This window comes from Notechis scutatus, chromosome Z (assembly GCF_049901735.1).
Source record: "Notechis scutatus isolate UNSWTSFEM ecotype Mainland chromosome Z, rNotScu1.2, whole genome shotgun sequence".
In the NCBI taxonomy this organism is placed as follows: Eukaryota; Metazoa; Chordata; class Lepidosauria; order Squamata; family Elapidae; genus Notechis; species Notechis scutatus.
Window position 1 is genome coordinate 13,983,762 of NC_142025.1, and position 24,998 is coordinate 14,008,759.

The window sequence follows — 24,998 nt, forward strand, 5'->3', positions numbered from 1 at the left end:
GCTGTGATCTCTAGCTGGGCCTGCCCACTTGTCTTGTGCTATGCTTTCCCTAAATAACTAACTTTTCCCCTGCCCAGGCTGCCCGGGTGAGTTCTGTGCCGCCCTGTTGTACCCACCAGAGCTACATGAGTCAATTAGCTGCCTGTTTGAAGCTGCGTTGCAGCCCCAAAGTGCTCACGACCAGCAAACCCCTTGTCAATGAAAGTGCAGCCTACCTCTGCTTATAACTTATAACAATTACAACTATTGCATCATTCCAGGGTCATATGATCAAAATCCGGATACTTAGCAACTGGTTCATCTTTATGACAGTTGCAGTGTGCCAGGGTCACAAGAGACACTGCAACTGTCATAAATATGCAACTTTCTGACAAGCAAAGTCATTGGGGAAGCCAGATTCACTTAACAACCGTTTTACTAACTTAACAACTTCAGTGATTCACTCAACAGCCAGAAAGGTCATAAAATGGGGCAAAATTCACTTAATAAATCTCTCACTTAGCAACAGAAATATTGGGCTCAACTGTGGTCATAAGTCGAGGATTATCTATAATGTTAGGTAGAGCCTAACCTAACCTAAAGTCTAGATTATTATAAGAGTCTTACATGTTGGGATAAATGTACATGAAATTGCATTGTAATCCCATCAAAATCATTTAAAAGTCAATTATTTAATTCCATTTATGGAATAGTAGCGACAGCCCACTCACTTTCTATTCTTGGACCTTGCTTTGAGGGATGTTACTCTTCCCTTGTGTATTATTTGTTTTTATTTTCCCCAATTCCCAAGACTCAAGATGTACAGAAAGCTATGGATGAAAGAAGATTCAAAGATGCAGTAGAACTCCGTGGAAGGTGCGACATTATTATTATTTAATCTTCTGGCAGAAACTGTTAGGTTGCTTTCCAATGTATGGTGATGGCCGATTATATCAAAGGCTTCTGTTTTGTAGGTAACTGTGGGGAAAAATGGTTTCTCGTCCCAATAATTTTTCAGTTCTATCCAAATGGGATAAAATCTTAGGTCTTGAATTGTGCCAAAATTAGGAGATAATAGAGACAGCATGACCCTTTTTTTAAAAAAAATATTGAGTTTTTTCCATTTATACATAATACCAATACTTATTAAACAGTGCTGTGACATTATATGTACATTTATATATCCTATCTAAACTTACAATACACAATACTTTCATACCCTCCTATCAATTATATACATTATTTCCATTTTCTATTCTTATATCTATTGTCAATCCAAATATACCATGTTTCCAATATTGCATTGTATTCCGTGTCTGCTTTCCCTTTTAGTTCCATAGTTAATTGGTCCATTTCGACGCACTTTAATTTTTTTTTTTTTATTATTAAGCCTTCAGGTGGTGTGGAGTTTTTCTTCCAGTACTAGCCATAGGAAATTCTTCCTGCTGTTAATACATGTAATATAAGATATTTTATCTTTCTGTTATAGTTTTTTTTATTATTCCTAAAAGGAATAATTTCAGAACAAAATCAATTTTGTTTTTAGTTAACTCTTCTAACCACATTTAAATCACTTTCCAATATTTTTTCACTTCGAGGCATATCCACCAAGAATGAAAGAAGGTTCCTTGTTGTTGTCCACACTTCCAACAGTTTGGTTTTAAATTTGGATAAATCTTAGCCAATCTTGAGGGTGCCATATGCCAACGATAGAACATTTTATGTTGATTTTCAGCATGACCTTTTGATTGCTCTTAGTTAAAGCAATGGAAATTGCCTTAAGAAGTGTATCCTGAAGCATAAATATACAGTATTAGTGAATCTGGACTTTTTCCAAAATGCGTATGTGTTGGTAAATGTCTAAAGGAGTCTAAAAAGTCTCCAGATTGGTGCCATGAAGCTCACATATACTAAGGATGTCTAGAGGATTTCTTTTTTGAAAGCAGGTCATGTGAAATTGCAATTGCCCAGTTTCAAAATGTTAGGGGCAGATTATTGTTCTTATAACCTAACATTCTGTATGGACAAGATAGTAAGTTCTCTGCAGTGCCTATTCTCTCCTCCCAATGGTGGGATTCAGAATGAGATAGGCTAAATTTCATAAGTGTTACGTGCACATTTGCAATATGAGAAGATTTGGGACATTTCATTTACTTTTTGTTAATTGATTGCATAAAGATTTTTAAAAAAATCATGGGAAATTATATGATTGCATTTATCCCCTGCAGAAATGCTGTCTTCTGAAGGAAGGATAACATTTTAAGGAGTTGAGGTTCTGTTCATTTTTAGAATACGAGCTGAGGAAGGTTGACCGAATTATAAAAAATAAAATGGCCCAGCTAATCATTGTATTTGGTCATTGTTTATTTATCTATCTATTTAATTACTTAGCAGATCTGTATCAACTTAAGCAATTATTTTATGTTGTTATAAAAATATACTGCCACTATGTTTTCCAGTAATGTTATGAAAAGAATAACAAAATGATATTTGTTTTTTATAGGAGTTTTACCAACAACTTGAATACCTACAAACTCTTGTCTAACAAAAAAACAGAAGACGAACTGCCTAAGGTACGCTTCATAAAGTCCTTGCCTTCATTGTGTCATTTCTCATTTTGGTTTGCTTTCTAATTGCAATTATATTAGAAAAGGAAACAAGAGTTTAGCAAAAAACAATACATCAGCGAAACATTGTTTTGACAAACTAATTGCAGGGTACCTTCCCATACGTAAGAAAGTCCACTGAATCAAAGTTAGGATATTGCTGAAATTGACTTAATTTCGTAGGTATCATGTAAATGCAATAATATGCATAATACCATAATGCAAATGACATTGATTACAATGGAATTTGGTTTTCTACTTCATTGTACTAAAATCTGGTAAAATGAGATTTCAAGAGTTATTGTAATGGTAGAGGACAGAGGGAAAGGCTTTGGGAGACAGAAGAAAGAGTTCCTATGGAGACTCAGTGGTAAGATAAGAGTCTGAGCTCCAGAAAATAACTTACGAGAATTTCTTAGACAAGCTTTTCTCTGTTTCCCATAAAGGAGAAGATAGGAAGAGGGAAGCAGATTTAGATTTGCAAGATTCAATTACAACAAAAATAGTCCAGACTTACAGGGTGTTGGCTTGTTGTCTGGTCTACCTTGTAGGGCTGACAGAAATATTTTCTGTTCTTATTATTATGCACCACCTAGACTTTGACAGAGATGGTATTTAAATATTGGATATTAGGTAAATGAATAAAATAAATACTGTAGAATTTTATAGATTTATAAATTACTGTATAATTTAATTTAAAATGTAGACCAGCTATCAATTTTCAAAATAAATTAAAGAGACTGAATCAAAAAAAATTATCATGGGATTCTTTTTGAAGGTTTTTAGGTACTAATTGAAAAATTGTAGCTAATTGTATTAAGCGGTATGAATTTTACCTTAGGGTAAATGAATGTTTACATCTGTGGACCTGTAACCTTTTAAATAAGGTAAATGTTGAAGCTTTATATAAAATTATCCCATAGTGGACTGTAGTAAAATAATTATATGCCTTAAAAGCAGCATCCTGATTAATCCATTAATTTCATTAGTAGTGTTGTTAAATAGTACCTTAAAACCAAATACTAGTCAGTTCATAATACATCTGGCTGCAGTATACTACTGTCTAGGTAAGTAGGAAGTACTAGTAGGTAGAGCTTGCTGTAAAAATTGTTCTGTTCTCTTTAATAAGTTGGTTTAACTTGTCATTTTTAAAAAAATCAAGTATTTTTACAAGCATTTAATCTTCTTGTTTCTGGAGGCTTTTAAACCAGGGGTGTCAAACTCACATCGTCATGGCAGCGTCACATAACATACTGGGACTTTTTCCCCCTTCGCTAAACCGGGTGTGGTCGTGGCTAGTGTGTGATGCATCTGGCCCTTGGGCTGAGAGTTTGCCATCCCTGTTTTAAATCATATATTTAAAGATCATGTTAGTTTTTTAGATCTTTATAGATTTGGTTGCTAACACTTAGGAGACAATCCTGCAAGAATTTCCAGTGGAAATAAGAATTGAAGTGCATATACAGCAATATCTCTGAATAAATACATTATAGCTGAGGTTGACTTTTTACACTGTATAAAAAGCCTCCAGAGCACAATGTGGGATTTTGGATATATTGCTGATAGTAAAAGATGGTTTACTGCGGGCAAAAAAGCTTTATGGATGTGGACTAATTGACAGGTTTGTACACAGAGTTTAATGATTTGCTGTTTTATAATGTTTAGTTATCAGCTGTTTTTCAGCACATTGTAGTGATTACATGTGAAAGGATGCAGACACTTTTAGGAGGATAGGTATGGTACTTGCTTTTTGATATTTATTTATTTCACTTTAAGAAAACATATTTCTTCCTTTATGTGTGTATTAGCTAGATTAAAATAATCACTGGCATTCAAATCAGTTGTGTTACATTACTTGCTTTTCTGGTTTTCTAAAATAAAGTTTAGGCAGTTAGAGCCTTCTAGGAGCAGAAATGAATGTAGGGGTAGCAGGATTATTATAACAACTCTGTTTTTTTTATTTAAAAAAAATGGTTTCTAAAATTGGGAGACGGTTTTTCATTGCTTTCAAATGTCCGAATTCAAACATAAAAAAACTTCATTTTTAAAAAAAATTCAGTTATCCTGCTATGCCTTATGACTTCTACTTTGTTTCAAAAACCTTATTCACTTCTTCTGCAGAGCAATTTCACTGTTGCTGTGTTGAATGTGGGTGCTCCAGCAGCTGGGATGAATGCTGCTGTCCGTTCGGCAGTGAGACTTGGGATCACTGAAGGTCACAAAATGTTAGCTGTCACTGATGGCTTTGAAGGCTTTTCTAGAGGGCAGGTTGGTATTTCCTAAATTTGTCTGTTGTCACCATTTTATGGGAAATAATCTCAACAGGAAGATACATCAGGGCAGCCTTGTCTAGGCTCAGATGCCACATTAGAACTCTTCCTCAGGCTATTCCAGGGTTGAAAGGTGGATGAAAACTCACAGGAATATAAGCAACATCTTGCTGGTTTGGACTTTCTGGTACATCTAGTCGATCAGTCTCTTCTGGCAATGACCAACGAGTTGTTCAAGGAAGCCTACTAGTCTCCCAGCAAAAGATCTCTAGGGACAGTCACACTGCCATCAAGCCAATAGCCATTGATCTCCATGAATTGGTCTACCCAATGTTTTGGGGAAGGTGGCAATAGCATTTCCATATTGTTGCCAAGAAAACTGGATGGCTGTATCTACACAGTCATAAGGAGGAGTCACGGAACCTTCATCTTAATTTTTAGGTAGAAATCATAAGAGTCCCTATTATAGCAATAGACATGTACCGTAACCACAATGCTTTAAAGCCCTTTCTAAGCGGTTTACAGAGTCAGCCTATTGCCTCCAACAATCCAGGTCCTCATTGTACTGATGTCGGAAGGATGGGGGGCTGAGTCAACCTTCAGGCACTTAGGATTGAACTCCTCATAACTGTAATAGTCTTTGCAGAAGAGTGGGAGGTAGCAGTATTCCTCATTGGACATAACATATTAAGAGAATGTAATGACACCTTTTGGAGATGGCCTTTATCACCTTCTCCACTCCAGATGTTCAGGATATTAATATGCATAGGTTGGGAAACTGAGGTTCAATGCACAACGGCATGTATTATCATAGCTTCTCCTGAATGCCTATTGTTAGGAATATAAGTCACCTAACAGGTATTTGGGTTAGAAATATATAAGCCAGGATAGACATTTTAGTAGTATGTCTTTAAGAGATTGCAAAAACTGCAATTAGGTGTGGTTTTTCAAATGGCCATAAGACAGAGCCAGAAACCTGGGTTGTTTAGTCTGAGTCTCAGAAGAGAGTGTATCTCTGTTTCCTTCTGTTGGAAAGTATTGCCGTTCTTCCATTTTTTCTAATTGACTGATATTACTGGATTTGATGTAAGTCTGATACTGAACTATTTATGATACTGGAATTTGATATTTGGATTATCCCTGGATTGAAAACTGACTGATTTACTTGTGAATGACTTTGGACTGCTTATTTTGAACTTTGCTTAAACCTTTCTGGAAGTAAAAACCTACATTTACTGTACAGTGTATCTGTGTTCTGTATGTGTATTATTCAAACACTACTCTCAAATACGTCTCCCTGTATGCACTCATTCTCCTAACGGGGAATTACCTCAACACCTATGATAATAGCTGTTGTCATTTTGGGAGTTTCAGTCCAATATCTGGGAATACCTCAAATTGGGAAAGGCTGCAACATAAGAACAACAAGGTTGGAAGATTCTGTAAAGGGATGTATCCCATTTTCATTTAGCTTTCATATAACTCTATCCTAATATTATGGTTTTCCTTACTTCTGAAAAAGCATTTGCTTACTGAATGCTTGGTAATAAATCCTTGGTATCAGATTGTGTATATTGTTCAGCTGCCGCGGGATCTTGATTTTACAAGAACAGCTAAGGTTGATTGCATTACGTGGAGATAAGAACCCCAGCTGAGGAGCTACAGACAAAAGCCAATAGTATCACAGGATCCGTTGTCACATTGGGTTTGAATATTTTCCACTCAGAAGGTGTTTATGGCATGAAATGCATAGGGAGGATTCAGTCCTAAGACTTCCAATCCAGCAGATTTACAAAGCCTTAAAATAGCTTCAGTTCAAAAGAAAGCCAATTGCCAGCTCAGTCAGTTAACTAGTATAATTGTTTAGTTGTTTCATTGCAACATTTCTCCATCCCTTTATCACATTGTGATAATGGCTAGAAATTGCAGGATTTAATTCCAAAGTCCTTGAGATGTCTGGCCCAGCTTCTTTTTGAGCACAAGTGATGATCAGGAAACCTAAAAGATTCTAGTTACTTCCTTCCAGCTAATCTAACCTATTGGTATGATTTGTTCTTAACCAAACTACTTAAAATCACCCAAGGAAGTGGCAGACTCTATTACAAGATTGTCTTGATTTATCTCCATTTTGCTCTGCTTTTCAAAGTAAAGACATATAAGCTTTTCTGCCATTGATCTGGACTTCTTAGCTTTTCCACTTGCTCCAATTTAATTAAAAGCTACTGTTTGGTTTAGAATCCCATAAACTAAGCCGGCTTTACAACCTCCCCACATGCTTTGCTTAAGCTGTCACCGAGTTAATGATTTCTTTTTAGATTTGATAGTTGGACAGAGGAGATTAGTATATACTGGAAATTGCATATATAGTTGTGCCATGAACAGATAAGAGTTGTATTTGAGACAAATTATGGTAAATGCATCATGATGTATTTACATTGCACTTCATGATATATTTGGTTCAAGTGACATAGCTTCCTTGCTTAAATTTGACTTTTTGTCACCCATTGCTGAAACACATATATTTTAAGTTATGTCAGCAATATAAACATAATTTAATTAACAGATCTTTTTTGTGGTTCTGACTCATAGATTAAAGAAATCAAGTGGGGAGATGTTGGAGGTTGGACTGGCCAAGGAGGGTCAATTCTTGGCACCAAACGGTAATTCAACAGTATTATATATTATCTATCTACTAGTAGAAATCAAAGAGGCAATAGTAGACATACCCCTCAAATTACCATACTGTTGCACAGAACAGATTTAACCACTTGCTGATCAAAGAGAAATGGAAGTGTAAGCCTGGTTTCTTTCTTTCTTTCTTTCTTTCTTTCTTTCTTTCTTTCTTTCTTTCTTTCTTTCTTTCTTTCTTTCTTTCTTTCTTTCTTTCTTTCTTTCTTTCTTTCTTTCTTTCTTTCTTTCCTTCCTTCCTTCCTTCCTTCCTTCCTTCTTTCTTTCACTCATCTTTCTTTTTTCTTTCTTTTGCCTTCTTTCTTTTGTCTTCTTTCCTTCCTTCCCTCTTTCTTTCTTTTTTTTTTTACCTTCCTTCCTTCCTTCCTGTATGCTGATTTCAATCAATGACTGGGTGACTTAAATTTAAAAAAATTACAACAGTTAAAACTATAAAAACATTTTAGGATAATTTTAAAACTATTTATATCCTTTGCAATGTATAATTGTGCCTCAATTAAGTGAGATGATAAATTAAATGTACATTTAATTTTACCCTACATACATTCCTGATTGTCTTATTTTTTTAAAAAAAATATTCTAGTACACTCCCTGGAAAGTATCTGGAGAAGATTGCAGAACATATGCGTGCCCATTGCATCAACGCTCTCCTCATCATTGGTGGCTTTGAGGTATATAATTTTGCTTTCCTCCCCTTTTCTAAATTCTTGCTGGTAATTTTGCATTATATTAAAGAAACCATGGTTTCAAGTAGTCTGAATCCAGCTGTTGAACGGGATTTGAAAAAAAAAACAAAAAACAGTAGATTGTATTGTATATATTGTGTTACACATTGTGGCATGGTGTAAAAGCACTGATCTAGAAGTGGGGAAATGGCCTTGAATTTCATTGGCAGCCCCATATTACGGTAGCATCAGTTTAAAAAATAATTTTCATTACATTACTAATTTTTTTCTATTTGATCTCACAGCATTAAGCCACCGATTAAACTTTATGCTTGCTCAGGAGTACACACTCTGTGTTTGAAAATTAATACATAACTCTGGGAGGCCAGTTTTTAAAATGCTCTTTTGGGTGGTTAGCCAAATAGAAAAATGTAACTAATATACTGTGCAAGTAACTGATGTATAATATATAAATGAAGCTAATAAGAGAGAATAAGATTTACTATTCTCTACTACTGCAATAATAGAAACAGTATATTCTGCAACTAAACTTGGAGAACTGTTCAGAATTTACCCTAAAAAGTTTTTTTAAGTTGTTTGCTTTTTGCTTTCTTTCTTTTTATATCATAATCTGTAGCACACTTTATATATTGCTGAGGTCTTCGTGGTGATTCTACTGTAGATGGATGGTAAATATTAAGAGATGGGAAAAAGATTGAAACGGGCAACCCTTATCACAGGGAACAGCACTGTTTTCCTTTTACAAGGAACTCTTGCCTGAAGTGAAACCAAATTTTGAAAAAGTGCCAAAAAACCTGATTACTGGAGATAAAAGGCAGGATAACGTATACTCATGAGCTTTGATCCCTCTTTCAAATCACCTCTGATTCCCTGAAAGAACACACCATCTGTCACCAGCATCTTTGCCTGTCAATAGAGAACCTGACTGGTTGTAAATCCCCTCCTGCATTGTATCCTATACTGCTTCAATTCAACTTTTGGTTTTTTTCTTTCCCTTTAATTTTACACAATTGCTGCATTGTACCCATCAGGCATACCTGGGACTATTGGAACTGTCTACAGCCCGGGAGAAATACGAAGCGTTCTGTATCCCCATGGTTATGGTTCCTGCCACCGTATCGAACAATGTACCTGGTTCTGATTTCAGCATTGGTGCAGATACTGCCCTGAACACTATCACTGATGTAAGTTCCTTCCTTCTGCCTATGTGGTACAGGAGATTCTCTTAGACCAGAATGCTAAGATTGCATCATAAACCAGACCTACACTTAAAATCACACGCATGCAATGCCTATCCATACATGCATACACAGGCATGTACACACCTATGTGCGCGCACATAGGGACAGTTTGACCAGATTCAGAAAATGTGAAAATTAACATTTTATTGATTTGTTCATAAAAATGCACACTCCAGGGTTTGATCCACTATTTGATTTCCGTGAAGCTACCTCTGTTATTTAAACAATATAAAAATATGCATCAATACAGATATGGTTTTGAAAAAAAAACAACCTACAAAGACATAATTTTTCAGGGGTTATTCAAACATTTCTGTATTTTTTCCAGCAATGTGGAATTGTTTTCTTTTTGTTGTTTTCTGATATATCTTTTTAATGTTCCAAGTCTAATTTCTAGCCCTGAAATGTCCTGGTAGTCTCCCATTCATATTTACTCAGGTATAACCCTAATTAATTTTGGGGGGTTGAGCAAAGGATGGCTAGGTGTTGCCACCTGCTGAGATCTCCAAAAACTGGAAGACAATTAAATACTAGGAAGGAGATGGTTCGATATCTAAAAGTAAATGATCACTATGCCATGCAAAATGTTTTTAATGTAGCAAAGTCTCTAGTTTGTTCTGTATCGTTTGGTCGGAAGAATCTGATTTGCTTTCCTTAAATTTCCAATGCAGCTTTGAAGATTTAAGGCATCGTAAACAACCCTATGAACTTAATAAAATGTTAAAGGAATAGCAAATGTGTTCAGATGGGTATTTCAATAATGCAATGCTAGGCTTTGTTAACTATTATATACAATTCAAAACCAAAGTTTTGAATGTTAACATTTTTGTCTCATAGGCTTGTCAGACGTAAAGCATTGATAAAAGACAATACCATAACCATTTTTTGCATCCTAACAAGAAATTCCTCCATGTTTTATAACCAATTGCTTATAATTGGCTGGTGCTTTATAAACAGGGGTGTGCGTGGAATGGGAAAACTCCTTCTTCCACCACTGCATCCCCTGGTGAGACATATCCTGCTTTCCTGCCATTTCCCATCTTCTCAATTCTTTGTTTCTCTGTGTCCTCTTGGCTATTGAGGAATGTCCCATCATCCTGCCAAGCCCTCCAGTTTTCCAGTGTCACACCTTCCTCCCTTCCACTGCTAATTTTTATTTATTTATTTACATTCCACCTTTATAATTTGTTATAAGCAACTTAAGGTGACAAGAATATCTGATATTTCTTCCTCCCATTTTCCTCATAACAACTCTATGAGATGGGTTGGGTTGAGCAAGTGACTAGCTCAAAGTCCGCTGGCCAGCTTTTATGTCCAAGGCAGGACTAGAACTCACAATTTCTTGGTGATTGGCCCAAAATCACTTAGCTAGGTCTAGAACTCATGGTTTCCTAGTGATTTGTTCAAGGTCACCAAACTAACTTTCCTGCCAAAGGTGCGATTAAAACTCACAGTCTTCCAGTTTCCCAGCTTTTGCCTTTACTGTTAGACCAAATTGGCTGTCCAGTATCTTCTATTTTCCCTCCCATCAGCCTCTCCTTCCTGTATCAAAACAGACACATTTGTTCACATCTGTTTTTTGGTCTGACTGCAGATCTCCTGAAACCAGCTGTTATGCACCAAAAAATTCTTTGTATGGAATATTTGGGGCATGATTTAGCACGGACATTTGGAGACAAATGTTCTAGAAGATAATAATTTCAATTGGCATTTAAGCCTCGGGTCACAATTTCTGTTGATTCTTCTCTTTTTTTAGAGACAGTGCATTTTATACAATGTGTTTTTTTTAAAAAAAAAATTCATCACATTTGAAAGATCGGCTGTGATTTCCGTTTTTTTAGGCTGTAGCTGACAAGGACAAAAAAAAAATACTTTAGAGAAATACTTTTCATTGCCCAAAGCAAAACACCTAACAGCTGTTTAAATAGTCAGTTGTCAGTGTATTTACAGGGAGAGGAGTAAAAAAAGGTAAGATTGGTCAAAAACATGAAAAAGGTGGCCACAACCACACAATTAAAGTCAAACTCTTTTGATTCCAGCTCTGGTACAAAATATTTCTCCACTGCCATTTTCATGAAAACCAAAATGAATATTTACTGCATGCTTCTTACTGTCCTTCTCTCTCTTACCAATTTTCTTGTCTGTCTTAACTGATCATTATTATCATTTGTGGATTTTCTTTTAATTCTACTGACTAGATTGTAGCTAGATGGTAGTTCTACCAAAATAATTGCTCCATATTAAAATCACAAATCACATTCAGTGCTAAGGAAGCATCATTAATGGTTTTGTTTGTCTGCTTCTTTTGCTTGTTGACTGAATTTGTTGTCCCAGCAATATCTAAGTAATCTTTCAATTGATCTTCTGTTATTATTTGCAACCACAGAGGTGTGGGGTTCACATTTGAATACATGTTTTGCTTGCATCATATGTAAATGTGTATATGTTGTGTAATGAAAAATCTCAGCCCTGCAAAACGAAGAGCTGGTGTGGAAAAGAAATAAGATTTTGTTCCCAAATTCCACTGCAACATTTCCAGGTTTAATATTGTCATTTTATTCTGCTCTTTTTTATATATAACTCAAGACAACAAATATGCCCTGCTTCCTATTTCACTCACATCAACAAACCTATGAGGAGGTTTGGAGAGAGGATGACTGACACAAAGTCACTCACCCAGCTTTCTTATTCAAGCCATTTTAGAGTCTTCTAAAGAATGTGCATTATGTTGGGTTTTTTTCTAAATTGAGAAAAAAATCAATGATACTTCAGTAAGTTGCTGTAAAAATGTTATATGTAGAATTCTGACTAATTGGTAATCAAAAATGATAATGTAAGTCTCCTATGCATTTATTTTTATCCCACCTTTATTGTTTTTATAAATAATTTAAGGCAGCAAATGTACCTAATACATATTCCTTTTCCTATTTTCCCACAATAAAAACATGGTGAGGGGTTTGGGCTGAGAGAGAATACCAAAGTCATTCAGCTGGGTTTCGTATCTAAGGTGGGACTAGAAGTCACAGTCACCTAGTGATTGGCCCTAAATCATCCAGCAGGCTTTAAAGTGTAAGGCAGGACTAGAACTGACAGTCTCCTGATTTAGCCTGGTGCCTTAACCACTAGACCAGGGGTGTTAAACTAGATTTCATTGAAAGCTACATCAGGGTTGTGTTTGACCTCAAGGGCCTGGGTGGGCGTAGCCATGATGGGTATGGCCACCTTGATGTCACTTGTGTTGGTAGCACCTCTGGTGGCCGAGCGTTCTGCCAGTGAAAATGGGCTCCCAAGCTCCATTTTCAGATGGGACTACCTCCTGCAACCCTCTGCCAGTGAAAACAGAGGTAGGGAGCACCACATGCGGTGCACCTGAGCTCCGTTTTTGCTGGCAGAGGCACTGCGAGCTGGTCTGTTGTTTGGGTGGTCCCATGGGACAGATCTAAGAACCCTGCGGGCAGGATCCAGCCCCTGGGCCTTGAGTTTGACACCCCTGTACTAGACCAAACTATATGAGACTGTATAAACTTAGGTCTTAGGGGAATTTTATGGGCAGATTAGTTCTTTGTTCAATTTTCTATAATTTTGTATAATCAGGATAAGGTGCTTGTTTATCTTGACATGAAACCATTTGTTTCCATTGTATCTGCCAACTTCAACACTCAATGATCAACAAATTTTTGAGAATTTTATAAACAATCTAAACCTATAGCCACTAACATTTTGGGAAGTAGGCCTCATACATTTAACATGAGAACACCTTAATGTCTTCAATCTTCTTTACTTAGGCCAGTGGTTTACCCCAATTCTAAACTATGAGAGGATTTCCCCCAAATTATCCTCCATTTGGAGGGTATCCTCCAAATGGAGACAATGTCTCCGGTATTTATTTTTCCTTTTTGACTGCCTTTTAGCAATCTCCTGCTAATAGCTTGCAAATATGTGTACAGATCAAGTTCTGTGCTTCTTGGAGAAAGGGCTTGTTTGCATGTGTGTTTGTGTTTATGTGTTGAAGATTAAGTTCTAGGGCTACCATATATGCTGTCTGACCTTGGTCTTGCAGAACTTTCATTACCCAAACTAGGTAAAACCATCAATGTTAGTGAATACCATATATGGGCTGAAAAACTTCAGATGACAATTAGACGGCAGCAAAGGGGTGGGATTCAATTTTTTTAACAAACGGTTCTGGAAGGGGTTAGTTGGTGGGTGTGGCTTGGTGGTCATATGACTGGCTGGGCATGGCCAACTCAACATCACTCACTTCGAGGCACACATCTCCTTGCCTGGCCTCTTGTGACTGTGGGGATGCTGCAATAGTCGTAAGTGTGAAAAATGGTTATAAGTCACTTTTTTCAGTGCCACTGTAACTTTGAATGGTCACTCCACACAAGCAAAGTACCAGCAAAGGAGGGGGGAAAAACTCCAGAGAAGTTCCTGAGACAGGAAATCTAGTCCTGCCAAGAATGTAATAAAGGTTAATGGAGAGGCAGTTTCTGTAAGCAACACCAGAATGTTTTCTTCCTGCCTTCCTTACAGGATTAGGCCAGTAACTTCTTCTAACAACCGGTTCTCTGAACTGCTTAGAATGTTAACAACCGGTTCTAGTGAATAGGTGAGAACTGGTAGAATCCCACCCCTGGGAAAGTCCTTGCTTAAAACGATAATTGGAGCAGGAACTCTATTATTAAGAGATATGGTCATAAGTTATGATGTCATGTGACCACCTTAACTTATGATGGTAGTTCCAGCTGTCCCAGTTGCCCGTGGACTTTCCTTGTTGCAAGTCAGCAGTGAGGGTTACAAATTGCCACATAAGAATTGTGAACCAGTTTGCCAAGGGCCTGATCACAAAACCATGGGTACACTTCAGTGCTGCAACTGTGAAGATCCTTCATAAGTCGCCCTTGTTCATCACCATTCTAATTGTCCCAAAGATGCCTTTTCAAGAGGCAACTGGACTTTCTGGTTTTTCTTTGAAGATATTTCACATCTCATCCAAAGAGCTTATTCAACTCTGACTGGATGATGGGGAATGGAAGGATTTATACTGCTTGCAGACATCTGGTTATTTGCATCCTTTTAGAGGGTCATTGAGGCGACCTGGAAGTTTATCTGTGTCATCAGGGTCACCTGAGTAGTGCAAATGGGTGTGGAGCCTTCTTGGAACTGTTCAAGGGACTGTGTTGTAGACAGGAGAAAGGTAATGTCTTCACAGAAAAACCAGAAAGTCTAGTTGCCTCTTGAAAAAGCATCTTTGGACAAGGACCAAATATGTTCCCCTCAGCTTCCAACAAAAACAGATAAAACGGCTTCTTGAATGAGAAGTGAAACATCTTCAAAGAAAAGCCAAGAAAGTCCAGTTGCCTCTTGAAAAAGCACCTTTGGGTTAACCATGACCTGGGTGACTGAATCGCCATAGACATCATTCAAATTTTAAATAGTAGCTGAACCAGTGGACTTTAAATGAAGACTACCTGTGGATCAATGCAGAGAAACTTACATATTGCGCAATCTAAAACTTTCAACCTCGCTAACATTGTTGGGTGTCCATAATATGGCAGTTCCTGAAGCCCAGCCTAACAAACACGAGCTGCACTGAGTTTTCTTCTTCTTTTGCTTGGGGTGGCTAAAGATTTTTTTTCCAGAAAGACACCTCATATTTCAATAAGTGAACTGTTGGAAAAAGAATATATTCAGGCTGTGTTGCTTCTTTCTGTGCTCTCTGAATGCAGATGGCTTTCAAACATAAAAAAGCTGAGCTCTTTCCTTCCATGCACCTGAAGTTTTCTACCTACCCAAAAGGCTATGCTCCTAGCTGAGGGCCCTTGCTTAAAGCTGCCACAACCAATGAATGAATGCAAGATAGTCACTGTTTCTCTGCGAAAAACTAAATCTGTCAACTAATGCTTTTATGTACAAGGGAATAGAAATCTTATTTTTTTCAGAGTAAAGTGTTTTGAGTGGAGTGAAAGAAATAAAACAGTAACCCATCCTATCTTGAAAAATGCCATTTTAATTTGGCAATACCTTTTATTAAAACCAGCCAAGCTGGCTCCAAAAAATAGGGCAAGAATTGAAATGACAGTCTTAGGAGATGGCTGGAATGTAGGGATAGCATGATCTGTTGCTCGTGTTCAGTTAACTATTACTCAGGAAGGATTAAATGGTTGCTCCCTGCAGCCCCAGGAGTGATGCAAAATAAGAAAGAGTGCAGTCTTCCTATCAGAAAAGACTGAAAGCATTTGCTGCACAAAATTAGCAGATCATCACTTCACCATTGCAGTAGAAATGTGAATTTCCTTAATGTACAATCTGCATCCTTTGAAACATAGTAAAAGCCACATGGATATGGGCAGCATGTATTCAACTTTACATAAACCCAAAGAGTAAGCATTAGTGACAAATGTTTTATGCACAATCTTTTGCTTTCCCAAATGACTTTGATACAAGAAGCTACCCTCTCATTGCTTGACCAGAAGTGAAAGGAGAATGTTCTTATAAATGCTTATCTTTGGCATGGTTCTGCTTCCTCCCAAGCTCAACATAAAATGATGATCTCTTTCTGTAATCTTTGGCATCCATAAATATGAATGGTGTAGGATAATATTGATGATGACCACGAATGATCGGTTAGTTCCTGGCTTCAAGCATTTTCTCTGAATTATTGGTCTAATCCTAATTTAGTTTAGGGGAAAAGCAAGGTATATATCAGTGAAACCAGTTCACTTCTTCTTGATGTTTAGAATGCAAGAATGCATTCTAGGGCTCTGTCCTCTGTTATTTTAATCTCTCTCTTGCTTGTATCAACTTTCTACTAACTCCTGATCTTTTTGTGTTTTAAAATTATAATTTTAAGAACAGTCATTAAGACCAGAGGATACAGATTAATGTAAAAGTCAATCTTATTATGATCATCGTTAGAAAAGGATTCTTTAACATGTAAGCCATAAATTAAATTTAAGCTATTACAGAGAATTAGATCTAAACAATTGCTGAGCCTAGTGTTGTCAACAACTAACTGCCCCAGCCCTAAGGTTGTAACAGCATTGTAAAAAAGTTACATGTATCAGTTCATTTGTTGATTAATTTAAGGCCCAATTAATTTATGGCAAATGAAAATCACCAAGAAGAACAAAGGGATGTGGGTAAGGAGTCTCAAACTTGGCAGTTTTAAGACGTGCAGACTTCAATGCTAGAAGATGTTTTAAAATATATAGATTTCAACTTCCAGAACATGTAAAGATATATGGACTTCAAGTGCCAGAAGATGCATTTAGTGTGGACTTGCTGGTTAAGGAATTTTGGGAATTAAAATCCACACATCTTAATGTTGCCCAATTTGAGAAAGAGCAGCATAGAAGATGTGTGAAACCTGAAGCAGACAACATGTGCAATTCTGCTGGAACCACATCCTTCTGGTTCTCCGTTGCCACGCAGATGCTTAAGAACATGGCTTTGGAATGAAAAACGCCAGCGTGAACATATTCACACAAGATTCTCTCCCTGATTAGTTGGAGCTTCATTTGCTTCTAAAGGAGCAAGGATTCCTACCAGTTCCTCCTTTAGTATTAGTCTCTCAGAATGGACAGACTGGATAATCTATTGTCTGGAATGGCATAGGATCTCCTGCTTGAGACACGGAGACCTCAGAGGTCTCCAACTCTGTTATTAAGGTTATGAAAGATAAGTATGAACTTGACATGTGGTTGATGTAGGCCTGGTTGAATTGAATCTGCAGCTTGATAGATGCTAAGCTGGATTTTAATTGCTCAACTGAGTAGCCCGCTGATTTCCTTGAGCAGCTTTTTCTCCCAGCATTCAAAAGTCTTATAGACCTTGTTAGTTGAACTCTACTCAGTTTACAGAAAGGGAGTTTAGCTTCATAATACCTGGATAATTATTCCAAAACTTCCTAGGATGAACAGACATTCTCTTCCAAACTTCACTTCTAAAGATTTAGACCTTGACCCCAGAGTGCAGCAATTTCCAAGGATGAAATGCAGGAATCCCACATCAAGCTATTAATTTTTCCCTAAGCATGACATATTTTTATTTTGTTTGTTCAGGATGCCTTTTAGAAGTTGAAATTGAGCCAGAATTGCTGCAGTTTCATCCCTTTTGAATATTTCAATGGCTTTTTTGTTCCTGTTATACAAATTAATTACCCTGTGTTAGAAGACAAGATTTTTCTTTTCTATCTCTCTTAGAAAAACAAGAGCATGGTCATTTAATTAAGTTTCTTTTTTATTAAAAAAAAAAAACCCATTTTGTGCCAAGAATAGTTAACATTATGGTGGTTCGTTTGTTTTTTTTAAATGGAGCTGGACTGTAAAAGGCCAGGAAATGAAATTTAAGCACTTTAAAAATAAATATCTGCTCTGCTTAATGTTTTTATAACATGTTCACAAATGGAATTGTGTGTGGCCTAGATGACACTACAAAACAGCTTTCAAAGTCGGCAAGCAAGTTTTTATGCCAGTCGCTAACAGATCTTTCTTCGATAGACCTGTGACCGAATCAAACTATCAGCAAGTGGGACGAAACGACGTGTATTTATCATTGAGACCATGGGAGGCTACTGTGGCTACCTGGCTAACATGGGGGCTTTGGCTGCAGGTGCAGATGCTGCCTATATTTTTGAAGAAAAATTTGACATTCGGGAGCTTCAGGTAGGCAATGTCTCCATCTCCTTCTTATTCCTCGCTGGTGGGTTGAGTCCTACTTTCACGTACTACTCTACACAGGTGGTCCTCGACTTACAACCGCAATTGAGCCGAAAATTTATGTTGCTAACTCTTGTTAAGTGAGTTTTGCTACCCCTTTTATGACTTTTCTTGCCAGTGTTGTTAAGGGAATCACTGCAGCTGTTAAGTTAGCAACACAGTTGTTAAGTGAATCTGACTTCCCCATTGACTTTGCTTGTCAGAAGGTCATAATAGGTGACCCTGGGACACTGCAACCGTCATAAATATGAGTCAATGGCCAAGCATCTGAATTTTGATCACATGACCATGGAGGACACTGCAATAATCATAAGTGTGGAAAACGTTCACTAGTTACTTTTTTCAGTGAACTGAGTCGAGGACTATCTCTGGTATGCTATTATTTGGTTGTTGATATCTACATTAATCCACAAGACCTACCTCTTTGGTTATATTGGAGCTGACTTTCATCTACAACTCATCAGTTGATACAGTACCCATCAAATGATAAGGGTTGTGTATATGATAAGTGTTATGTGATGACTACTGAAACCTTCTGTTCAGATGATCTTTTAAACTAGTATATGAATTCTCATTGGTCCAGAATTAGGTTGTGTGATTATACAGGTGGTCCTTGACTTACAACCATTTTGTCAGGGCTCCAACATGCATCTCCATTCAAATCACAAGTCTCTAGCCGCATCTCTCAGAGTAAAAAAAGATTGATTTATTACATGTCAGCAGACTCTGACACATCATTCATTTCATCCTTGACCCTGGTCTTCCCCCCACCCCCTGGATGTATATTCTCCAATGAGACACATCCATAGCCAAGAGTCATCAATCATTTTCTCCAGTAATAATATTGCGTGCCACAGCTTTGGCTGCCAAGGCGATTATCTGAGGCATTTAAGGAATGCACTGTTTTCCCCCACTCCCTTTCTGCTGGCAACTGAAAAGACTAAAGTAGTATTTTTTAGTTGACACATTCATTTAGTGATCACTCAGTTACAATGGCACAGAAAAAAGTGAGTTATAAACATTTTTCATATATCCACTGCGGTCACATGATCAAATTTCAGACACCTGGCACGGAAACATATTTATGATGGTTGTGTTGTCCTGGGGTCATCTGATCACTTTTTGTGATCTTCTGACAAGTTAATGGGGAGACCAGATTCACTTAACAACCGGGTTGCTGACTTAATAACTGTAGAGATTCACTTAACTGTGCTAAGAAAATTTGTAAAATGGGGCAAAGCGTCTGTCTCTCAGAAACAGAAATTTTGGGCTCAATTTTGGTCATCAGTCAAGAACTACCTATACTTCACTGGAGCTAGTGATGATAAGAACACTAGTATTTTATTAACTTTATTAAGTTGAAATGCTGGTTTGAAATGTTTGTGATAGTATGTTTAGTTTAGTTTACTTTACTTTATTGTCATTGCACCTCATACAACGAAATCAAACACCATCTTCAGTGCACATCATGACCATGAAAATAAACACAAACACACATCCTTCACCCTCCACACATTGAACCGGAAACCCCCGACACCACACCAAAACACTGCACTTTACAGCAGAATTCAAAAGAGCTATTGCCCTGGGATAGAAACTGTTTTTCAGCCTATTTGTCCTTATTTTTTTTATTCTGTACCGGTTGCCAGATGGTAATAGTTCAAACAAAGAGTGCCCGTGATGAGAGGGATCTTTGAGAATGTTTTGAGCTTTCTTAAGGTAGCAGGAGCTATAAAGCTCTTCCAAAGAGGGGATTGGGCAACCAATGATCTTCTGGGCAATGACATTAACCCTCTGGGTTAATGTGAGAAAGACCTTGGGGGGTGGGGGCAGGACAACGAGACACAATTGAGGCAAGCTTAATGTGCAACTGGATAGTTACTATGTGAAGCAAGAGGCTCAGAAGAGACCCTCCCTAGTTTCTCGAGTAGTAAAGGAGGCCAGGGGAGAAATGGGCTTTTAGATTTTCAAGATTCTTCTCTTTCACGCACCTGTACAATACTTAAGATTGTCCAAATACCTTGCCAATATGAGTGTCTGATAAGGAGGGCAATGGTAGCCAGTATGTTTAGCTGCCTTGTCTATGGCTGCAGGCTTTCCAGTTTGTATTATTCGTGTGGCTGCATAACTATAGCAAATAACTGAAAAGATAAGATGCAAAATGATAACAAGACGTACTAAGGATCTCCTTGCAATATTTGAGAGCCCCTGTGGCGCAGTGGTTAGAGTGCAGTACTGCAAACTACTTCTGCTAACAGCCAGCTGCCTGCAATTTGGCAGTTTAAAAAGACCAGGGGTTGACTCAAGGTTGACTCAGCCTTCCATCCTTTTGAGGTGGGTAAAATGAGGATCCAAATTGTTGGGGACAATATTATGCTGACTCTGTAAACCCCTTAGAGAGGGCTATAAAGCACTATAAAGTGGTATATAAGTCTAAGTGATACTGCTGTTTGGCATATGTTGTTGGCAGTTTACTTAGAGCTCCTAGAGATCATGGTTGTTTTACTACGCCTTGTAAAAGTTTATGGAGTAGCAAAATTGGTCCATAAGCCAGATTATTCATGTAATCACCACTACTACCATCATCACCGTATCCTCCTTCTCCCCTTCCTCTTCCTCCTCCTCCCCCTCTCCCTCCTCTAGAATTTCTTAGAATATGTATGGCTGTTAAATGAAAAAGAACTCAAAGTACTATACGAAATTTAAAAGTTCATAAGAAGACCCACAGCCGACATCCCTTAGATCTCTAGCTGAACCAGGAACCTAAAATTGAAGTTTCTCGTTTACTCCTTACATACTGTTTGGAAAGCCTATGCAATTTTGAATAGGTTTAATGTACAGCCAGTTAAAGATAACAATGCTGAACAGGATGATTATTCCTTCTCTGGGTTCAAAAGATGGGGAAAAAATGGTCTTTATTTTGCAGGCCAATGTGGAACATCTGACCGAAAAGATGAAAACCAACATTCAGCGAGGCTTGGTACTCAGGTAAGTGAACATTCATAGGCATAACTTTCAGGTCCAATGAAAGTGATACCTGGCATGTTGTAGGGGAAAAAGTGGCAAATAACTTTTCCGATATGAAGGAATAGATTTCTTCTAAAAATGATGAAAAAGTACAGGCTCAGCCTTTGGCATTTTGTAATAAAAGATGTCAGGCACAGGAGCATCAAAGGAGAATTTTGAATGTCTAAAGCTAAGCATTTCCAAAAGTTACTATCAGAATGTAATTTTCAGGGGGACAGAAGGAAAAAAAATTGCCTTTTATAATTAATAACTGGGATGGATGCCCTCATAATCCAATCCAGTTCATTGACTCAGTTCAAAATATTTACATGGCTTCCATTCAACAGGATGTTCTTGTTCAGGACAATCTGAGCATATTAGTTTGAACTCTCAGATTTTGGAGAAAAAAAATACTTGCTCAAAAGCAATATAATTGCAAATTATCCCACAGGCTTAACTGAACCACGCTCAGAATAGCCTTTCAAGCTGATTTTTTTTTTGCACAATCCCAATATTTAATTTTAATTGTAATAATAGAATTGTCAATGAAACTACAGGTAGTCCTTCCATTCATTGAGTGACCATTTGAAGTTATAATGGCACTGAAAAAGTGACTTATGACCGTTTCATATTTATGACCATTGCAGCATCCCCGTGATCAAAATTTAAATGGCATATATTTATGATGGTTGCAGGGTCATGTGATCACTTTTTGACAAGCAAAGTCAATGGGAAAGCCAGATTCACTTAACAACCATGTTACTAACTTAACAACTGCAGTGATTCACTTAACAACTATGGCAAGAAAGCTTGTAAAAGGGGGCAAAACTCACTTAACAACTGTCTTATTTAGCAATGGAAAGCTTGGATTCAATTGTGGTCATAAGTCAAAAATCATTATGCAGGTTAAGTTTTTCTGTTGGCCCAACCCATTATTTTTGAAGCATAATCTGCAATAAATCCAAAACAAAGTCCACCTTTCGTTCCACAAAAGTTGCACATTCATGATCTAGAGTTATTAGCTAAGTCTACACAACTGATGCTTCAACGGTTCCTGGCTGGCAGAGGAGACAATATCTGGCTGGATCATTCGGTAATTCCAGTTCAGGGAAGACAGAACTTGCTCTTAATCCAAATCCCTTTCCTTAGCATCAGAACCCTGTAGCTGAAGTACTGCCATTTATAACAGGTGGAGGTGAGATCTCTTTTTTTTCTTGATTCCCATTATTTCAGAACACGTTTTCTCAACTTCAGCTTTAAGATGTGTGTGGACTTCATCTCCCAGAATTTCAGATGTGTGTACTTCAATGTCCAGAAGATGTGGACTTTAAGATGTGTTTGAATTCTGGGAGTTGAAGACCACTGATTGTAGGGCTGCTAAGGTTGAGAAACACTATTTTAGATGTAATTCTGGATATTTCTGGAAGCTGTTCAATAGTGCATGGTGCACAGTGTAAAAAAAAAAAAGACAAGTTGCTAGGGTGGGCATAGCCTCTTTCAATCACAAGGGTACTCCCTTGGCAATCACCCAGATTGGTCAGGTGCTGATGCTACGTTGGGTGTTTTTGCTTTGATGCATGCTCATTTTGTGGCCAGCCTTCTTATATGCAGAGAGATAAACTTATCTCTTGAAGAGAAGTAGATGTAGAAGTTGATAATATCTTTAGCAAGAGTGAAGAATGCACTTGAATTAATTATTTATCTGAAGAGCGATTACCTTGTAAATTGACATTTGCTCTGTTCTTTTTTTTGCTCTTTCAAGCTAGGCAGGTCTCTATCAGGGCATTGTTTGAATGGGAAATGGCATGTAATGGCGTGTAAGAAAGTCCTCAAGAGATGAGGTGAAAATTGCTACCCAAAGGATGGTCAAATGAGAGAGGGCATATGCCTCAGCTGCATAATGGATGGAGAAATAGACTCAGAGAGAACCCTCCCAAACTTCTCCAGCAACAAAGATGATTAGGGGACTGGAGGCTAAAACATATGAAGAACAGTTGCAGGAACTGGATATGTCTGGTCTAATGAAAAGAAGGACTAGGGGAGACATGATAGCAGTGTTCCAATATCTCAGAAGCTGCCCAAAGAAGAGGGAGTCAATCTATTCTCCAAAGCACCTGAAGGCAGGGCAAGAAGCCATGGGTGGAAACTAATCAGGGAGAGAAGCAACACTGAACTAAGGAGAAATTTCCTGACAGCTAGAACAATTAATCAGTGGAACAACTTGGCTCCAGAATGCTCCAACACTGGAAGTTTTTAAGAAGAGGTTGGATAACCATTTGTCTGAAGTGGTGTAGGGTTTCCTGCCTAGGCAGGGGGTTGGACTAGAAGGCCTCCATGGTCTCTTTCAACTCTGTTATTCTATTCTAATCAAGGAGAGCTATAGTGGGGGTGGGGGATTATAGTTTTAGACTTGCAAGATTGATGTCAGCCTTCACAGGTAGATGAGGCAGGCAATAAGACTAAATGAGCTAACTATACTTAATAATAAGGCTGTCAGCTCTATTATATTACATTAACTGAATTTTGCAAGATTGAAAATACAAATCTTTCACCATTTGCTTTAAAGCCTGAGGGAAGGTCCTTTCTGAGTCTCGTTTGGACTGTCCTGCCTCTCAAGGGTCTTTCTCGCCTACCATTACAGAAGCTAACCAGAAATCCCATTTCACTTTCCCAAAGTGCTTGTACAGAAATACAATAGTATAGAAAAACTGTGTCAAATAAATAAGCCATGCTTTTTGGGGATTACACAGGAATGAAAATAGTAGCGAGAACTACACAACTGACTTCATTTATCAGCTCTATTCGGAAGAAGGCAAAGGGGTCTTTGATTGTCGAAAGAATGTGCTGGGGCATATGCAGCAGGTGAGAATGGCTAAGTACTCCAGATTGGGATAAGAGGGTTGTGGGGATGCTTCTTTTAACCCAATAAGAACAATACAAGAGGCCCTAATAGGTTGGAGCCATGTACAAAAGCAACTTTCTATATCTCTAACAGCAAGCAGAGTGTCCACTTCTAGATGGCTGTTAGTTAGCTGTTGCTGCTTAATTTAGCATTAGAGAAGTTTAATCTTTTCTAGTAATTTCAGTCCTTTTTTTTAGTAGCAGTTGTTAAGTAGGTGTAAGGATTTCATCACTGAACAGAAGCCATTCTACAAAGCTTCTGTGACTTTATTGCAGTCTAATTCAAGTCCTAGCTGACAAAACAACCCAGATGATGTAACTCTTAAGAGACCAGATGCCAATATTTCTTAGGAAAATAAATCAGAAGAAATGAGAAATTATCACTGTATGCCATGGTAAATATTCTATGGACCATATAGCCACAGTGATTATCTGATTGTGATTCTCACTGAAGTAGCGTATTTCTCTAGGCTGTATGTGTTGATTGACTAATTGGATTATGTCCTTTCAACTCTAGCACTGGTGCTCAAGGTGGCCAGCAAACTATGGAAAAGACATTAAAAGTTAAAACACTAATGAAACCCAATAATTTATTTCTTTGAATGGTGGCCCAATGGTTAGAATGCAGTATTGCAGGTAAACTTGGCCCACAGCCTGGAGTTCGATCCTGGAGAGGACTCAAGGTTAACTCAGCCTTCCATCCTTTCAAGGTTGGTAAAATGAGGACCCAGATTGTTGGGGGCAAGAGGCTGACATTTGTAAAACTGCTTACAGAAGGCTGTAAAGCTCTACGAAGCATTCGGTATATAAGTCTAAACATTATTGTTATTACTTACTGGTCTCCAAAGTTATCAGTAGCCAGTGCTGCTGGGAACTATAGGAGTTGAAGTTTCCAGGA

General features: G+C 37.7%; 1 protein-coding gene across 3 annotated transcripts in view; it reads left to right on the forward strand.

The window, feature by feature from the left end:
• The window catches only part of PFKP (phosphofructokinase, platelet), a 71,381-nt gene that overhangs the window by 38,075 nt on the left and 8,308 nt on the right, over positions 1-24,998 (forward strand). For 2 of the 3 annotated variants that reach the window (XM_026672249.2, XM_087945830.1), the window contains exons 11-19: positions 791-855; positions 2,483-2,552; positions 4,707-4,853; positions 7,445-7,515; positions 8,127-8,214; positions 9,261-9,413; positions 17,975-18,139; positions 21,120-21,181; positions 23,950-24,061. In XM_026672249.2, the coding sequence (XP_026528034.1) occupies positions 791-855; positions 2,483-2,552; positions 4,707-4,853; positions 7,445-7,515; positions 8,127-8,214; positions 9,261-9,413; positions 17,975-18,139; positions 21,120-21,181; positions 23,950-24,061 (933 nt within the window). The remainder of the gene's footprint in view (positions 1-790; positions 856-2,482; positions 2,553-4,706; positions 4,854-7,444; positions 7,516-8,126; positions 8,215-9,260; positions 9,414-17,974; positions 18,140-21,119; positions 21,182-23,949; positions 24,062-24,998) is intronic. The other variant, XR_003371252.2, reaches the window with a different exon arrangement.